Source organism: Carcharodon carcharias, chromosome 2 (assembly GCF_017639515.1).
Source record: "Carcharodon carcharias isolate sCarCar2 chromosome 2, sCarCar2.pri, whole genome shotgun sequence".
In the NCBI taxonomy this organism is placed as follows: Eukaryota; Metazoa; Chordata; class Chondrichthyes; order Lamniformes; family Lamnidae; genus Carcharodon; species Carcharodon carcharias.
In genome coordinates this window covers 37,058,648-37,077,799 of record NC_054468.1, presented here as the reverse complement: position 1 = coordinate 37,077,799, position 19,152 = coordinate 37,058,648, and the positions used below count along the sequence as shown (strand labels likewise).

The 19,152-nt window shown below is 42.6% G+C and overlaps 1 protein-coding gene across 2 annotated transcripts in view; it reads left to right on the top strand.

Annotated features, from left to right (window-relative positions):
* The first annotated feature begins 3,599 nt into the window (after positions 1–3,599).
* The window catches only part of abcc5 (ATP-binding cassette, sub-family C (CFTR/MRP), member 5), a 131,920-nt gene continuing 116,367 nt past the window's right edge, over positions 3,600–19,152 (top strand). The window contains exons 1-3 of one of the 2 annotated variants that reach the window (XM_041182667.1): positions 3,600–4,196; positions 5,581–5,732; positions 16,689–16,849. In XM_041182667.1, the coding sequence (XP_041038601.1) occupies positions 5,622–5,732; positions 16,689–16,849 (272 nt within the window). In that variant the 5' untranslated portion in view covers positions 3,600–4,196; positions 5,581–5,621. The remainder of the gene's footprint in view (positions 4,197–5,580; positions 5,733–16,688; positions 16,850–19,152) is intronic. The other variant, XM_041182666.1, reaches the window with a different exon arrangement.

Sequence of the window (19,152 nt, the reverse complement as noted above, 5' to 3'; positions counted from 1 at the left end):
ACAGCTTGGCTAGGGGCATGGCAAGTTCTGGAGCACGTCTTCAGTACTATTGCCGGAATGTTGTCAGAGTCCATAGCCTTTGCACTATCCAGAGCCTTCAGACGTTTCTTGATATCACATGGAGTGAATCAAATTGGCTGAAGACTGGCATCTGTGATGCTGGGGACCTTTGGAGGAGGCTGAGATGGATCAGCCATTTGGCAGTTCTGGCTGAAGATTGTAGCAAATGCTTACTATCTTTTGCACTGATGTGCTGGGCTTCCCCATCATTGAGGATGAGGATATTTGTGGAGCCTCCTCCTCCTCCTCCAATGAGTTACTTAATTGTCCACCACCATTCACGACTGGATGTGGCAGGACTGCAGGACTTAGATGTGATCCGTTGGTTGTGGGATCGCTTAGCTCTGTCCATCACTTGTTGTTTATGCCATTTGGCATGCAAGTAGTCCTGTGTTGTAACTTCACCAGGTTGACACCTCATTTTTAGGTATGCCTGGTACTGCTCCTGGCATGACCTCCTGCACTCTTCATTGAACCAGGGCTGATCCCCTGGCTTGATGGTGATGGTAGAGTGGGAGATATACTGAGCCATGAGGTTACAGATTGTGCTTGAGTACAATTCTGCTTCTGCTGCCTTCAGCACATCCCACAGCGCCTCATGGATGCCCAGTCTTGAGTTGCTAGATCTGTTCGAAATCTAAACTATTTAACATGGTGGTAGGGCCACACAACACGATAGAGGGTATCCTCAAGATGAAGAAGGGACTTTGTCTCCACAAGGATTGTGCGGTGTTCGCTCCTACTGATACTGTCATGGACAGATGCATCTGTGGCAAGCAGGTTGTTGAGGATGAGGTCAAGTATGTCCTTCCCTCACCATCTGTCGCAGACCCAGTCTAGCAGAAATGTCCTTTAGGACTCGGTCAGCTCGGTCAGTAGTGGTGCTACCCAGCTACTCTTGGTGATGGACATTGCCTCCCACCCACATTCTGTGCCCTTGTTCAATCTGGAGGATTAATCAGCTGTGGGAGGGTGGTCCTTGGTAATCAGCGGAGCTTTCCTTGCCTATGTTTGACCTGATGCCATGAGACGTCATGGGGTCTGAAGTCAATGTTGAGGACTCCCAGGGCAACTCCCACCCACTTGTATACCACTTTGCTGCCACCTCTGTTGGATCTTTCCTGCCAGTGGGACAGGACATACCCAGAGATAGCAATGGTGGTGTCTGGGACATTATCTGTAAGATATGATTCTGTGAGGATGATATCACTGGTTTATGAGACAGCTCTCCCAATTTTGGCAATAGCTCCCAGATGCTAGTAAGGAGGACTTTTCAGTGCCAACAGGGCTCAGTTTGCCATTGTCGTTTCCAGTGCCTAGGTTGATGCTGAGTGGTCCGTCCAGTTTCATTCTGATACAACTGAGTCGCTCATTAGCCCCCTTCATAGAGTGTTTAAGAGTCAACCACATTGTTGTGAGTCTGGAGTCACATGTAGGCCAGACCAGGTAAGGACAGCAGATTTCCTTCCCTAAAGGACATTGGTGAGCCCGATGGGTTTTTACAATGATAGACAATGGCTTCATGATCATCATTAGATTTTTATGTCTAGATTTTTTTTATTTAATTCAAATTCCACAATTCGAATCTGGGTCATCAGAACATTACCCTGGGTTTCTGGATTACTAGTCCAGCAACAATACCGCTACGCCATCTCCTCCCCTTGTCCACTTGCTTTAATTTCTGACCTGCAATTGTAGCTTGTGTTTTTTCTCCTTCTTTTCAAATAGTTTGTTTTGCCTCCATTTCACCCCAGTCTACATTACCTAATTGTTTTTACCCCTGATACTAAAGACAAGCTGAGGTCATGTTTGATAGTCTGTTTGTCTGTAAACACCATATCTCATAAACTAATAGATGTCCATAAAACTTGGTGCACAGATAGGATATGGCCCAAGGAAGAATTGGTTCATTTTTGGTGAAATTGTGGATCTGGATTGTTTTACTTGGAATGTTGCTGATTGTTTTAGAATGTTGTGGAATGTATCAGAGGCTGTGGTGGAATTTGTCACAGCTGTCAAAATGTAAGCAGAGTTTCCAGAACAGGTTATTGTATGTGGATTGGCCTGAAGCCTCCTCAGTGAGATCATAAAAAGATTACTATCTTCAGTTTTGTTGTTTACAGGGCATCAACCAGGCATGGAAAAACCTCAAGGAAGAGTTCAATTCATGTAATAACTTTGAGCTGACACAGTGTGGTGGAAGTATGTGCTCCAGTAGTGCTCTCTTCATTTGTTGCAGCTGTGCATATCAGTTGATGAATTTTTGCTTGTAATAGCTCTCCATCAAACAATTTGCAGATTGATTAACCCATCTGTGAATCTGTTGTTGCTCCCTATCTCTTTTGTATTTTAAAACCTTGTGTATATCTCTGGTACAGATCAACAATGGTCTAACTGAATGGCAGAACAGGTTTGATGGGCTAAAAGGCCTCCTAATGCTTCTGTTCTGATAAAGAGGCACAAAGACATAAGGCATTTCTTTTTGCTTCATATTTGTGTGGCCAGTTGTGTACGAGCAACATTTTTGTTTACTTCAGGAGCCAGGAATCCCAGGAATGAAAGGCTTAACATATGAGGAACGTTTGAGGACTCTGGGTCTATACTCGATGGAGTTCAGAAGGATGAGGGGGGATCTGATTGAAACTTACAGAATATTGAAAGGCCTGGATAGAGTGGACGTGGGGAAGATGTTTCCATTAGTAGGAGAGACCAGGACCCGAGGGCACAGCCTCAGAGTAAAGGGAAGACCTTTTAGAACAGAGATGAGGAGAAACTTCTTTAGCCAGAGAGTGGTGAATCCATGGAAATCATTGCCACAGAAGGCTGTGGAAGCCAGATCATTGAGTGTATTTAAGACCAAGATAGATAGGTTCTTGATTGGTAAGGGGATCAAAGATTACGGGGCGAAGGCAGGAGAATGGGTTTGAGAAACTTATCAGCCATGATTGAATGGCAGAGCAGACTGGATGGGCCTTTAGGCCTAATTTCTGCTCCTCTGTCTTATGTCTAAGCCCAAATTGGGTGGATTTCTCAGTAGTTTGGCAGGAATTTCCAGCGTTCATCAACCTGATTGACCAACAAACTCAACTGTAGATGGGATTTTTTTAAAATCAGTTGAATCCGAGGAAAGCTTATTGACCTGAAACGTTAATTATCTCTCTCCACAGATGCTGCATGTGTGTTCCCAGCATTTGATTCTTCTTTAATGCAGATTTCCAGCATCCGCAGTATTTCACTTTTTGAAGCAATTCCAGACAAGTAGTGTCGGTGAGCACAGTGAGTTGCGGTTTCCGTGCAGGGAGGGAGGGGGGGAAGGAGCTGTATTGGCAACATCGCTTCCCGGCACGTTTCTGTGCAGTCGGAATCCGCCTCTGCTGCTGCTTTTTTTTTGCTGCAGTGGCCGCCGCCGCCGCCACCGCGCGCACGTCCACTGACTCCGCGCGTTCCCCGTAGCCGCGCGCGCCCTCAGACACCGCGCCGACCGCGGCCCCGCGTTCGTGGCCAACATGGTGGTGATGCAACTCGAGAGCGATGCTTGCGGGGTGATGAAGTTTTCCTCGGAGACTCCACGTCTTTTTCCTTGCGAAAGGGGTCACGGGAAAAGGACTACAATTCCCGTCGTACCTTGGGGCCCGGCAGAATGACGCACTTAGTCCCCAGATAGCGATTTATTCCGCCCTCCCCTCCCCCGCTGCAGAATTTCTCACGGCGGAGACGTTAAACGGGAGGGGAAGGAGAGCGGAGACTTTTGATGAAACGCTTACTTCCTCGGAGCATTAGTCTGGGGCAGACCCAATTTTAAACGAATGCTATTTACCCGGAATCTGATCAGTCCGGGAAACGCCGTTTAAAACATCGAATAAAATTACAACTATCAAGAGGGAAGGGGCATAAGAAATAACACCCGACAGCGAATCCAAGACCAGAAGGGCGGAGAGAGAGAGGAAAAAACACACAGTTGAGAAACAACTGCGGAATTCGAGCGAAGAGCGGCTCCTTAAGCCTCCGGATGAAAATTAAAACCGGTGAAAATTTAACCGGATTGTGTCGCGAGTGAAATTAGGAGGAGCGGAAAGCGCGAGGCGATCGCTGGCTGGGACCGCGGGACAAGGAAGAGGCGCAGCAAAGAGCAGCAGGTATCTGCATCTGCAGTCTCTCAATAAAATGCTCGGATCGTTTAAATTTGTAGCTCGATAATTCATGATTGTTTTCTTTTGCGGGGGGGGGGGGGGGGAGAGGTGGCAAGCCAAATAAGAGAATGCACACAGGTAGGATACTGACCAGTGCAGAGGGACCGGGTTCTTGAAGGTAGCAGGCGGGGTAAGTAAGGTGGTTGAGAAGGCACACGGGACACTTTCCTTTATTGGCCAAGGCATAAAATATAAGGGTGGGATGGTAACGCTTGTACTGCACAAGACCCTAGTTAGGCCCACAGCCGAGGTAATGTGTGCGGTTCTGGCCATCGCATTGCAGGTAGGATGTGCCCGCAGCACAGAGGATACTTAAGGGATTTACAATGATGTTGCCACCGGTGGAGAATGTTAGGTTTGAGGTAAGATTGGATAGGCTGGGATTGTTTTTTTTATATAGACCGAAGGAGCGATTGTATAAAATCATGAAGGACCTAGATAGAGTAGATCTATTTCTATCAGCAGGGAGGTCAATACCCTGGCGCAATATATCTTAAGTACTGGATCCCGTATCCGAGAAGCTCGGGAAGAGAGGTGCACTGGACACAGGGATTTTCCAGATTTTGCGTCATGCGATGTAGGTGCTGCAAGTCTGAAATAAAACAGCCTTTCCTACATTTTTCTACTTTTCATTTATTTCTACAATTCAGGTTTTCTCATAATCATTATGTTTTACTCCCTGAGCGGATGTTAACTGATCTACGTACTTCAAAAAAGGTCATTGTATTTTCCAGCATCAGGTCCTTGTGATTTTTGGACGCTGGATAAGGGGTCCCGGTACTTGAACTGCATTTAGTGCTGAGAATGATGGACACTTGGAGTGAGCGCAGGCGAACCCAAGTCCAAAGAATTGACAATGGGCTAAGCCTAGCCCAGCAATTAAATAATTTAAAAAACTTGAAATTACTGTAGAGTTCCAAAAGTATAGATTGGTTTATCGTAATTAAACTGCATTAAAATAGTGACAAAATTGTACTGGAACCCGTTACCCCGCCGTGTGACGGAAGAAGAAATAATACTATTTGTATATGAATTACTGAATCACAAGATATTAGCCCTGGAAAGACAGCGCTAGTGCCGCACCCTCCTTTCTGTGCAGGGACTGGCGAGGAGTGGTGTGTTTACACAGAAAGCAATTTGCTTTAGGCATGTAGTCATGAGGAAGGGCTTAAGACTTGAAATATTAACTGACCTGCTCTTTAGTGTATGTTGCCTAACCTACTGAGTAGTTGATGCTTTTTCTTCTTTTTGTTTTTGAGCATGTTTGTTTTTTGATTATTATTTTAAGTATAGTTTTCATTTTGCTTATTTTTCTTTGTTTACTTGAAAGCACATCATCAAATCTTGGCCTGATTTCAAAAGCATGTGAACATGAGGGATATTGACGTTGGAATAGAATATGCAATCTCCAAGCCTGTATGTAAAACAGCAAATAGAAATTCCCAGCATTTGGAAAACTACAAGGAACAAGCAGAAACCCAGGTTAGACTTTTATGCTTTTCTTTATGAAGAGGCTTTAATGCTGTTTTGTGCATGTGGGGTTAACTTGTAGATTTTTGGACTGAGAATGGTTTGTGTCTTTTTACATAGAATTGCATTGAATATAAAGCACAAAAACAGGCCATTTGGCCTAACTAGCCTTTGCTGTGTTTATGCTGCACTCGAGACTCTTCTTGTCCTTCCTCATTCAGTTGTATCTCACCATACACCTCTGTTCTCTTTTCCCTCACGTGCTTATTTAGCCTTCCTTTAAATGTATCTATACTATCCAGTTCAATCAGCCCCTGTGATAACAAGTTCCACATTTTCACTGTTCTTTGGGTAAAGAAGTTCGTGATAAGAAATGGGAACTGAATAATTTTGTGTTCATAGAACTTAAAGGACTACAGAATTTTCTCCGAGCAAAGGCAAGGCTCAATGTCAGTGTTTGTTCTATAAAATCATGGAGTTTTGGCCATTCAGCCCACTGTACTGGCATTGGCTCTTGGAATATCCACGTTTCTCCATAAGTTTTTTAATAACTTTATTTTCAAATATTCGTGTCCCTTTTTATGAATGTAATTGTTTCCACCACCTTTTCTGGCTTGGATTTTTAAAAAGCCCTAGCTCCTCCCTTTGTCATTTTTGCGATGCAGTCAGATTACTGACGTAGTTTATCTCTACTTCCCTTATTGACGTTCCTCTTTAATTTCTAGCATTTCTATTAGATCTCATTAACTTTTTCCGTTCTTTTGAAAGGTGCTTCAAATTCCATCCCCCCACTAACCTTTTAATTAAAAACCCTCAATTGTGGTGTCATCTGAATAAATGCATCTTCTTTCCAACTTTGACATCCTAAAGTAAGGTGTCCAAATATGGCAATCTGCCCTTGTCTTTGATTTTTTTAGAGGCTTAGTGCTCTGACTTATTTTAGTATTCTTCGCTCAATTGATGAAGTCTAGGTTTCTTTTTACAGCATAATCAACTTTTCGTCCCACTTGTAAGGATTTGTCTGTCTGAACTCCTAAATCTTTGCTCATCTTTTGAAGTTTTACCATCCAGTGTCTATACCCTGTCCTTTGGCTTAAAATGTATGAGCTCACATTTTTCATAATTAAGAATTCACCCTGTCTTTATCTGTCCAATCAATTAGCCTGTGAATGCCCTCTTGAAGTCACTTAACGCCATCTTCACAGTTGAAAATACTTACCTATTTTTGTGTCATGCGCAGATTTTGATAATGTGCCCCATATCTAAATCCAAACATGGATAAAGAGGTGCAGTGATCCTCACACTGACCTCAGAGTATAACAACGGTCTAAAAATACTTAGTTTTTTGTCCTTTAGCTAACTTCTTATTCACACTGTTACATTGATTTAATACAGTAACAGCTATCCATGCATTTTGTATTGAGTATAACATTGTATTAGAGAATGTGCTGTACCAAGTGTCTTAATTGTTACAGAGGAACATAGGACCATAAGCCTTATGGAGTTGGCCATTCAGCCCTTCGAGCCTGCTCCACCATTCGATGAGTTCATAGCTGATCTAATTGTGGTCTCAACTCCACTTTCCTGTCTGCCCCCCATAAACCTGACTCAGTTGTCAGCCTTGAATAAATTCAGTGATGCATGTTGGATATGAACAAAATGTTCATGTTGTACAAAAAACAAAAATACCTGGAAAAACTCAGCAAGTCTGACAGCATCTGCAGATAGGAGCACAGTTAACGAATAGGTGGTTATCTCCACCTATCAGTGGCCCTCTATCCAGTTCCTCTTGTCCCACCGCCCCCCCCCAAAAAAAATTAGATTATATTTCACCTCTCTTCTATTTTTACTTTGACGACAAAGTAAACTACATTTCTGTAGTTTGTACTTAATAGGGCAGGAAACTTTCCTTTGTTAGAGCAATGCTTGAAAGACAGCCTCTGTGACAGTGTAGCTCTTCCTTAGAACTGCACTGGATTGTCGGCCTGGATTATGTCCTCAAATCCTAAAGCAAGCAAAATATCACTGAGCTAAAGCGAATGTATTAATATGACAGAATTTGCGCACAAGCTCAAAAAGAATTAATTGGTTTTTGTGGTATTGGTTGAAGGAGGTTTATTCGTCACATGAGGAGAACTGTGCTTTTCTTTGGAGGGTGCAAAATGACGTTTGGACCCATTACATCCACCTGAACAAGTAGACAAGCTGAGTTTAATATTCTGCCTGATAACACTGATAAAAATGCAGTGTTACTTGTAGCAGCTGAAATATCACCCAAGCCAAGGCTAGCAGGGGTGCTTGAAACATCAGTGTTCTGACTTGGGTAAATGTTAGGACTACCAACAAGTCAAACTGGCAATTAAGCATCATTTCAAACAATGTTATAAACATCAGTTTCAATATACATGTGCCAAATTTATTGAGAATTTCAACCAACACCAGATGGGATATGCCTGAGAATGCTGAGGGAAGAAAGGGTGGAAATTGCAGAGGCACTGGCCAGGACCTTCCATTCCTCCTTAAATGCGGGGTTGGTGCCAGAAGACTGGAGAATTGCAAATGTTGCACCTTTGTTCAGGAAAGGGTGTGAGGATCAACCCAGCAATTATAGGCAGTCAGTTTAACCTCAGTGGTGAGAAAACTTCTAGAAATAATAAACTGGGACAAAATTAACAGTTACTTGGACAAAAGTTGGTTAATTAGGGAAAACCAACTAAGATTTGTTAAAGGTAAACCGTTTTTAACTAACCTGATTTAGTTTTTTGATGAGGGTAATGTGTTTGATATTGGTGTCATGTATTTTCAAAAGGCTTGATGAAGTGCCACATAATAGACTTGTCAGCAAAGCTGAGGCCCATAGAATAAAGGGACAATGGCAGCATGGATACAAAGTTGGCTGAGTGACAGGAAATGGAGCACTAATACAAAAGCTAACTACTGCGGATGCTGGAGAACTGAAATAAAAACAAAAAAAAACTGGAAATACTCAGCTGGTCAGGTAGCATCTGTGGAGAGAAACAGAGTTAACACTTCAGGTTGATGACCTTTCATCAGAGCAGAAGGAAGATAGAAAAGTAAGCATTTTTAAACTAGTAGGGGGTTGGAAGGTCAGGAAGAACAAAATGGAAGGTCTTTAATAGGTTCGAGGGCAGGAGAGGTGCATATAGTTGAAAAACAAAGGTTATACCCAGATGAGGTGTGAATAGCTGTATAACGTCATGAAACTAACTTTTTTTTCATTATATTGTGGTTTATTATTAAAGAGGTGTATGGGTGAGTGTGGATGGTTGTCTGTGTAACTGACTTAGTTGATTTAGAATCCGATAGACTGCACGCTTGAAGTTGTCAAAAGCAGTTAGGGATAAAAGCTATTTGAAATGCTAATGAGTAAACATGGATGACATCTTAGCATGTAAGGTGTGAAGGAAATGTGCATTTTTAGATAAGTGAAGAATTGTTTAGTTTTCAAAGGGATGATAGGATGTTTATAACTTTTGAGATAAGCAAGGCCAAGCACGGTTTATTTTTTCCCAAAGGTACTGACCATATTGGCAACGTGAAAGATTTTTATATTATGGGAAAAGTAAATTTCCAAAGACACACAGAACAATGGAATTTGGGGAAGCCTCCAGCCACTTTTTGCAGAAGTCTGCCGTGTCCAGTAACCAGAAGGTGGAGGAAAGCTTTTGGAATTCCACTGTTGAGTGGGTGCTGTGGTAAAATTGGTGGGTTTTTTTTAAATTTAAAATCTATTTTGGACTGTGGCCTTAAAGTGGGGTGTATAGTTGAGATTTTGGGATTTATTGTTGTAGTAAGTAACTGTAATCTTATGTATGTGCTTGAAATCCTTTCTTTTGTTAATAAATGTTTTAAAATTCCCTAAAGGCATTATTGGACTCATTACTTCTGAATTCAGTGCGCAGATTCAGCTTAATAAATACAAATTGCAAAACCGTTGTTATAGCGTGGCCAAGTTTCCCTTGTGGGTTTGGTCTGCCTGGCACACATCACCTGCCACGTCATAACAAGCAGCTATCTGAATGTAATATGAAGGGATAAAGAAAGAAAGAAACAAGCCAGCAAAAAAAAAAACAAAAATGTGGCTTAAAAATTCTTACACTTCTATCTTCCTCCTGTTCTGATGAAAGATCATCAACAGGAAGTGGGGAGATGTGGTATGTGGTAAATGGTTGTTTTTTTGGATAGAGAAAGGTATACAGTGGTGTTTCCCAGGGGTCAGTACTCAGCCCACTGCTTTTCTTGATCTGTGTTAATGACCTAGACTTAGGTGTGCAAGGCACAATTTCAAAATATGCAGATAACACAAACTTGGAAGTATTATGAACTGTGAAGAGGATAGTGATAGGCTTGAAGAGGACATAGAATGGTGGAATGACACATGGCAGATGAAATTTAATACAGAGATATGTGAAGTGATACATTTTGGTTGGAAGAGTGAGGAGAGGTAATATAAACTAAAGGGTACAATTCTAAAGGATGTGCAGGAAAAGAGACCTGGCAGTATATTTGCATAAATCATTAAAGATGGTAAGATAGCTTGAGAAAGTGGTTGAGAGGAGATTTGATAAGAAGTACTCAAAATCACGAGGGAACCAGATAGAGTGAAACTCCCTTTTGGCTGAGGTATTGCGAACCAGAGGACATCAATTTAAGGTGATTAGCAAAAGAACCAAAGGCTACATAAAAATACTTTTTTTATGCAACGAGTGGTTAATACCTGGAGTGCACTGCCTGAGTGTGTGGTGGAGGCAAATTCAACTGTAGCTTTCAAAAGGGAATAGAATAAGCATCTGAAGAGAAAATTTGCAAGGTTACAGGAAAAGGGTGAGGAGTGAGATTAGCTGAATTACTCTTGCTGATATGGACACTTCTGTACTGTAACTGAATCTATACTGGGATGTACAGCCTTTTTGCATGAGTGGCCATATTTCAATTTTTTTCTCATGCAAGGGGTCAATGAGCAAATTTCAGAAAGATAAGGTTTGGCACAACATTAAACATGAATTTAAAAAAAAATGTCAAAGCAATAAATTGATCATCTTAAAAAAAAAAAGTAATTAACAAGTATTACAAGTGCCAAGTAGCCGAGCTAACCAAGAAAAGCTTGATAACTTTTTTGGTTAAGAAGTGGAGCAAGAGAGAGAGACAGACAAGGCTGCAAGTCCTGATCACAAGGGAAGTGGATAGGGACCAGGGTCGAGCTAAGGAGTTGGGTTTAACTAACAATGATGTTGTGTTCACATCTGGTGGCGCAAGCTTTGCGCTGGCCTCGGTGCAATTCATATGAAAGTGGGGGTCGGAAGAGGGTTGCCTTTTAGCTCCGGTTTTCCTCCTTTCCTGGCCTGCTTTCTGGATAGGTTTTAGGTGACAGAGGAGGGGAAGGAATCTCTCTCTTGCTGTGGCTCGCACATACATTTTCCTTCTCACTCTGACAGACATTCACTCACTTGCACACGTGCACTCGCCGCTCTCATTCTTGCATGCGTGTGCGAGAGAGCCCACATGTCTGCACCCCTTCTCTTGAGCACCCGCGCGTGTGCCTCCGCGCCCCTTCTCTTGAGCGTTTGCATGTGAAATGTGTCTTAATTGGTGAAAGCGCCCTCTCTGGTATTGAAAATTAATTTTTACAAACGTGGAGTCTCATTCCTGCAGTTTTTAAATTATTGTTGGAGTTTTTTTTACTTTTTCTTTGTCTCATATCTCTCGCTTTATTTCACATTTTGTACATGATTTGGCATTGAATTAATTATTCAAATATGCAGTTCCTACTCCAGATTCTGCCTCAGTGAAGATCATTCAATCATTGGTTAAGGATATGCACAGCGCTTGCTCTAACCTACGAAGTCTTAGATTCTCTGTTGAGGACGCTATGCTATTTTGGATTTTGAGTTATCACAAGTTCCAATGCAAAAGTCCATAGGAAGTTTGTGGGCAAGTATAGCTAGAAATATAAAGACAGTAAGAATTTCCACAGATATTTAAAAAGAATAAAGTAAACAAAGTGAGCGTTGGTCCTATATAAAGTGAGGCTGGTGAATTAATAATGGAAAATAAGGAGATGTCAAATGAATCGAACAGGTATTTTGCATCAGTCTTTATGATAGAGGATACAAGTAACATCCTAGAAACGGCTGTAAATCAGGAAATGGAAGGGAGGGAGGAACTCAAAATTACAATCACTAGGGAAGTGGTAATGGGCAAATTGTTGGAAGTGTGGACTGACAAATCCCCAGGTCCTGAAGGACTTCATCCTAGGGCCTTAAAAGAAGTGGCTTGTGCGATAGTTGATGCATTGTTTTAATTTTCTAAAATTCCCTAGATTTGGGGAAGGACCCATTAGATTGGAAATCGTGAATATAACTCCTTTATTCAAAAAGGGGGGAGATGAAAAGCAGGAAACTACAGGCCACTTAGCTTAACATCTGTCACAGGGAAAATGTTAGAAGCTATTGTTAAAGATGTTATAACATCTTCTGAGACAGAGTTCCAAAGTTGCACAACCCTTTGGGAGAAAAAAATTCTCATCTTTGTCTTAAAAGGGCGCCCCTAATTTTAAAATTGTGCCCCCTAGTTTTGGACTCAACCACAAGAGGAAACATCCTTTTCACGTCCGCCTTTAGGATCTTATATAAGTCAATCAAGTCATCCCTTGCGCTTCTAAGTCATTGATACAACTCTAAAAAGTTGAGGCCCCAGTACAGACCCCTGCGGGATTCTACTTAACACATCCTGCTAATCAGAAAAAGGCCCATTTATGCATACTGTTTTCTGCCAGCCATCCAATTTTCTAACCATGCCAAAATGGTGAGTCTTTGGAACTCTTCCTCAAAAGGCAGTGGAAGCAGTGTCTTTGAGTATTTTTTAAGGCAGAGGTAGAAAGATTTTTGATAAGCAAGGGGGTAAAACGTTCTCGGGGGTAGGGGGGATGTGGAATCGAGATTAAAATCAGATCGGTTCAGGCTTGAGGGACCGAGTGGCCTACTCCTGCTCCTAATTTGTATGTTCGTATGAATGGTTAGTTAGCACTATTCATTCAATGCTGACTGCGCAATCTGGGCCATTGTGTATTCTAGTTGGGCTAGAGTTGCACAGGAAGCTGTCTTGGATTTAAAGTGACAGAATCATATAATTTTTGGATTTGTAATAGTATGATATGCTGGCAGCTAGTTCAGGTAGTTGAGAATGTGTTAATAAATAAAAACTAGGACATAGAGAGAAAGCTCCTGTTGAAGTGATGTGTCCCACTGCAAATAAGAAAAGAATTTGGAATTCAATCATACCTTTCACATCCCCAAGTGTTTTCTAGCCAGTGAATTACTTTTGCAACATTGTCACTGTTTTATAGTCAACCAGTGCAGCCAGTTTCCACAAAATGAGATTCCACAAACAGCCGTGAGATGAATGAGTAGTTTTAGTTGAGCTACTTAAGGAACAAATGTTGACCATGATACTCAGAGAATGTATTTGCTTTTTGAATAATACCCTTGGATTTTTTTTTAACCTCCATTTCAGAATAGCTGTGTAAACCAGGTTGTTCACCATGTTAAACTAATTACAGTGAAACCGATCTCAAATGTATACTCTCTGCCATATACAAATAGTTCCTCAGGATAGTGTCCTAGGCCCAACCACCTTCAGCTGCTTCATCATTGACCTTCCTTCCATCATAAGGTCAGAAGTGCGGATGTTCACTGACGATTGTGCAATGTTCAGCACCATTCATGACTCCTCAGATACCGAAGCAGTCTGCTTCCAAATGCAGCAAGATGTGGAGAATATTCAGGATTGGACTGACAAGTGACAAGTAACATTTGTGCCACATAAGTGCCAGGCAATGACCATCTCCAATAAGAGAACTTAACGATCTCCCCTTGACTTTCAATGGTATTACCATCACTGAATCCCCCACTATCAACATCCTGGAGGTTACCATTGACCACAAACTGAATTGGACTAGCCATATAAATACTGTGGCCAGGAGTGTGATGGAATACTTTCCACTTGCTTGGATGAGTACAGTTCCAACAATACTCAAGAAGTTTGACATCATCTAAGGCAAAGCAGCTGGCTTGATTGGCACCTCATCCACAAACTTTCACTCCCTCCATCACTGTCGCACAGTAGCAGCAGTGTGTACCATACACAAGATGCGCTGCAGGAACTCGCCAAGAATTCTTAGACAGCACCTTTCAAACCCACGACCACTACCATCTAGAAGGACACATGGGAACAGCACCTCCTGGAAGTTCCCCACCACGCCACTAATCATCCTGACTTGGAAGTATATCGCTGTTCCTTCACAAAATCCTGGAACTCCCTCCCTGACAGCACTGAGTGTACCTACACCCCATGGACTTGTCATAGAAGGCGGCAGTTCAAGAAGGCAGCTCGCCACCACCACAGCAAGTGCAATTGGGAATGGGCAATAAATGCTGGATTAGCCAGCAATGCCCACATCCCATAAATGAATTTTTAAAATTTCAGATTATCTAGCACCGAGGAACTGTTTATGGTTTGTGTCTATATTGAAAACAGAAATATACTTAAAAGTACAAAGTACCAGTTTCTTCCCTTTAATTTTGAGCTTTCAGGTAAACCTACAGCTGACTTGAGTTGAACAACTCAAACAATTACCCCAATTTTTTTAACATCTAACCTGCCAAGCGTGAATGGGGAGGGTTTAAGTCGTGCACCCGTATTACATCCCGCCTGATTTTTACTTCAGTAAAGATTAAAATCCACTGAGGTGAGTGCGCAGGAGTAAAACAGGCATCCAATTTGAAACCACCCCACTTCCAGGTGGGTTAGGTTAAAGTCAGGGTTACTGAATTTACAACAACTCACCATCAATATTGTTAAAACACTCTGAGATGTCGGCCTGAGTACCAGGACTGCACTCTATTTGTTATCTTTACGTAACTCTGTTCCAAACAGAAAACACTTCTAGATCATTTTGATGCAGGAGGAAAACAGTTTTGGCCCTGATATTTTATTACTAATTCTACAGCAAGTTTCAGTTCTTTCCCTGCACCCCTGCAAATCCCCACAAAAGTAATCAATTAACTCGAACTTGAGCAAGTTTCAGCGTTTTGTTATTAAGCCAGAACATTTCGATCTATTGTAAGCAGCAAGCACCCCCTACTCCTCAACCCCCGCCTATGGCACCACCCCATGCCCACGCAAAAGATGTAACACCTGCCCCTTCACTTCCTCTCTCCTCACCATCCAAGGGCCCAAACACTCCTTTCAAGTGAAGCAGCATTTCACTTGCATTTCCCCCAACTTAGTCTACTGTATTCGTTGCTCCCAATGCGGTCTCCTCTACATTGGAGAGACCATACATAAACTGGGTGACCGCTTTGCAGAACACCTTCGGTCTGTCCGCAAGAAAGACCCAAACCTCCCTGTTGCTTGCCATTTTAACACTCCACCCTGCTCTCTCGCCCACATGTCTGTCCTTGGCTTGCTGCATTGTTCCAGTGAAGCCCAATACAAACTGGAGGAACAGCATCACATCTTCCGACTAGGCACTTTACAGCCTTCTGGACTGAATAATGAATTCAACAACTTTAGATCTTGAGCTCCCACCTATTTCCATTATTTTTAAATCTATACCTTTTATGCCCTGTTAGTCTTTCCACCCCACCCCCACTAGAGCTGTACCTTGGGTGTCCTGCCATCCGTTCTTAATTAGCACATTCGTTTAGATAATATCACCACCTTTAATACCTCTTTGTTCTTTTGTCTGTGGCATCTTTTGATTATCTGTTCCTATCACTGCTTGCTTGTCCCTACAACCCCCCACCCCCACCTTAAACCAGCTTATATTTCACCCCTTTCCTAATATTACTCAGTTCTGTTGAAGGGTCATGAGGACTCGAAACGTCAACTCTTTTCTTCTCCGCTGATGCTGCTGATTTTTCCAGGTCTGTTTTTGTTTTGGATTTCCAGCACCCGCAGTTTTATGTTTTTATCACTGTCTGAATCTTGGTGTCTCCAAATAACCTGATTCCTTTGCCTTTCAGATTTGCACTAAAACAAAGGGATTGGATTAAAATGTTAAGAGTCACCTCCTCTCCGGTAGTGGAGGATAGTGTATGCTGTTCAATGTCAACAAAAACAAATTGTATTTAGATAGTGACTTTATTGTTGTACAACATGCCAAGGTGCTTCAAAGGAGCATTATCAGATAAAGTTTGATATGGAGCCATATAAGGAGCTATTTGGACAGGAGGTAAAAAGATGGTTGAAGAGGTAGGTTTTAAGGAGCAACAGAAAGGAAGAGGGAGGTACATTTGAAGAGTTTAGGGATGGAATTCCAGACCTTGGGGTCTTAACAGGTAAAGGAATAATCAACAGTGGAGGGAAGGTAGAAATTGGGAATGCACAAGAAGCCAGAATTGGAGGAGCACAAAGATCTTCAAGTTGTATTGTTGGAGGAGGGTGAAGAGATTAGGAAGGGTGAGACATTGATGAGTCTGAGCACAAGATTGAGAATCTTAAAATCAAGGCGATGTTGGCCTGGGAACCACTGTAGATCAGTGAGGATAGAAGTATTGGATGAATGGGAGGATGTGAATCAGGTCATGGGCAGCAGAAGTTTGGAAGAGCTGAAGTTTACAGAATGTGTATGATGGGAAGCAGCCCAAGAGCCTTGAGGCAACTATATGCATGAAGGTTTCAGCAGCAGAGGCCTTAGTTAGGGACGGAAATGGGCATTATTACGGAGGTGGAAGTGGGTAGATTTTGTGATGGAAATGTTTTAGGATCGGAGGCTCAGTTCTGGGTTAAATAGGACGGCAAGGTTGCGATCAGTCTGATTTCAGCCTTGGACTGTGTCTAAGGAACAGAGTTTGTGACTGAGACCAAAGACAATGGCTTCAGGTTTCACAATATATGTGCTATTAATTTATTTTCTCTTGTTCCTTCCATCTTTTTGAATGAAAGAGAGAGTTGTGTGAAGATGCTTTGGAGACAGCAGGCCGGGTGGAAGGGCTGTCACTGGATGTCTCAATGCATTCCTGTATGCAAATTCAGGATGAGAAAAACCAGAAGGGAAAATATCACCATAGCCTACACCTGTTGAAGCCCTTTCGCAACACCTCTAAGTGAGTGCCTCTTAGTAATGCGAACTTGGCATCATTGTATATCCAATTTTTCTGAAATATGTGCTGAATATGTTTATAGTTTAACATTCTTCCACGTATTTTCCCATGTAACTTAACAGCATATGGGTTTTAAATCCTAAAACTAAGAGATTTTATAATGAAATTTAATATAAAATGGAATTGGAGAGAAATTTGCAATAGTATAAAGGTTTTTATTTTAATTAAATTCTTTTTTCAAAAATTTCTCTGCTGTGTAATATCATTCAGCAAGGTATATTAATTCTACTACGTGACCTCCTTCCTTCTCTCCTTCCCCTCTCTCCTTCTCCCCACCCCCCAACTCCCTGATACAGTGTTTGTCATAATTAGTCACAACCTTAAGGTGACAGAGACATTAGAGGGTTTGGCAAATACATGAGGACCTTAAAGGATTTCAGGAGGGCATAGACTGAAAGCAAATGTGTTATAATGTACATAAGTGTTAAGGTAATGCATTTTGGGAGGAAAAATGAGGAACTGAAGAACGAGCAGCAAAATTATTTAAAAGGCTGTGGAGTTATCGAGATCTAGAACTGCGATTGTGTAATTTATGGAAATTGCATGTATAGGTAGATAAAACCAGTAAGAAGACACATAAAATTTTAGCTTTTAATGAATTGGATTGCAACAGGAGAGTGGAATGTTAAGGTTATGCAGTGCAATAGTTAGACCACAATTAAAGATATGGTAGTATCATGGTTATGTTATTTGACTTATAAGCCAGAGGCCCTGGCAAAGGACCCAGAGACAGTTCACATCCTGCCATTGCACCTGATGAACTTAAATTCAGTTAGTCAAATAAATCTGAAATGAAAAGCTAGTTTTAGTTACCAGGTTATTGTAAAAACCCATCTAGCTCATTAATACCCCTCAGGGAAGGAGATTTGCCACCTTTAACTTGATCTTGCCTGTATGTGAATAGCAACAATATGGTTGATTCTTAGGGCGGAATTATCCCATGGGTGAAACTGCGTGCTGCCTGGCGATGGCGAGTTTTCAGGCCGTATCATCCTGAGCCCACTTCATTATTTATGCACTCCCAGGAAACACACCGTTTCCATGGTGGGCGGGCTCCTCATTTGCCCGCCCGCCATACCCCAACCCTTGCATCACGCCGGACGCCATGTTTAAAGGCCAGCTGCAAGCACAGCACTCATTGCTTCCAGCTCACCACTGCTGCCAAATGCCCCCAAAGGCAAGAAGACTGCAGCCCGTTTTAATGATGGGCCCCGTGAGCGACTGCTGAGTGCCATGGAGGTCCACCGGGATGTCCTGTGCCCCCACTCTGGCCGTAGGGTGGGCAGCAACCTGACCAATCCGGCTTGGGAGCTGGTGGCAGCAGTGGTCAGCGCCAATGTCCTTCAGAAGCGGACAGCCACCGATGCTGCAAGAGGATGAATGATGATCTCCGTTCTGCCAGGGTAAGTCACTCTTCTCATCACTTTCAAAGCACGCACTCTCAAACCCATCACAGAGCCCTCACTCAGTGCCAGTTCAAAGGACATCACCAGTGACACTCTATCACCATCATTGTCCTCATCCCATCCATGTGACTGCTCAGCACCCACACAGGCCAAGTACATTTATCATCTGGCTCGGAGGTGTCCTGCTTACACTCTCTAAATCTCTTTCCATGCAGGACAAGCTGACACATGAGAGAGAGGTCGCAGACTGGTGGCGGAATGCCTGAAATCAAAGCCTTCACAGACTTTGAAAACAGAGCCATCTAATTGGCCAACGAGGACCTGAACCAGTCCTGTGCTGATGGTGAGGTCGCCCTTCTGTACCAAGGTCACGATTGGAGATGTTCGCTGATGACTGCACAATGTTCAGCACCATCCATGGCTCCTCAGATACTGAAGCAATCCATGTCCAAATGCAGCAAGACCTGGACAATATCCAGGCTTGGGCTGACAAGTGGCAAGTAACATTCACGCCACAAGTGTCAGGCAATGCCCATCTCCAAAAGAGAATCCAACCATTGCCCCTTGATGTTCAATGGCATTACCATCACTGAATCCCCCACCAGCAACACCCTGGGGTTACCATTGACTAGAAACTGAACTGGACTAGCCATATAAATACTGTGGCTACAAGAGCAGGTCAGACAAGTAACTCACCTCCTGACTCCTCAAAGCCTGTCCACCATCTACAAGGCACAAGTCAGGAATGTGATGGAATACTCCCCACTTGCGTGGATGAGTGCAGCTCCTACAACACTGAAGAAGCTGGACGCTGTCCAGGGTAAAGCAGTCCACTTGATT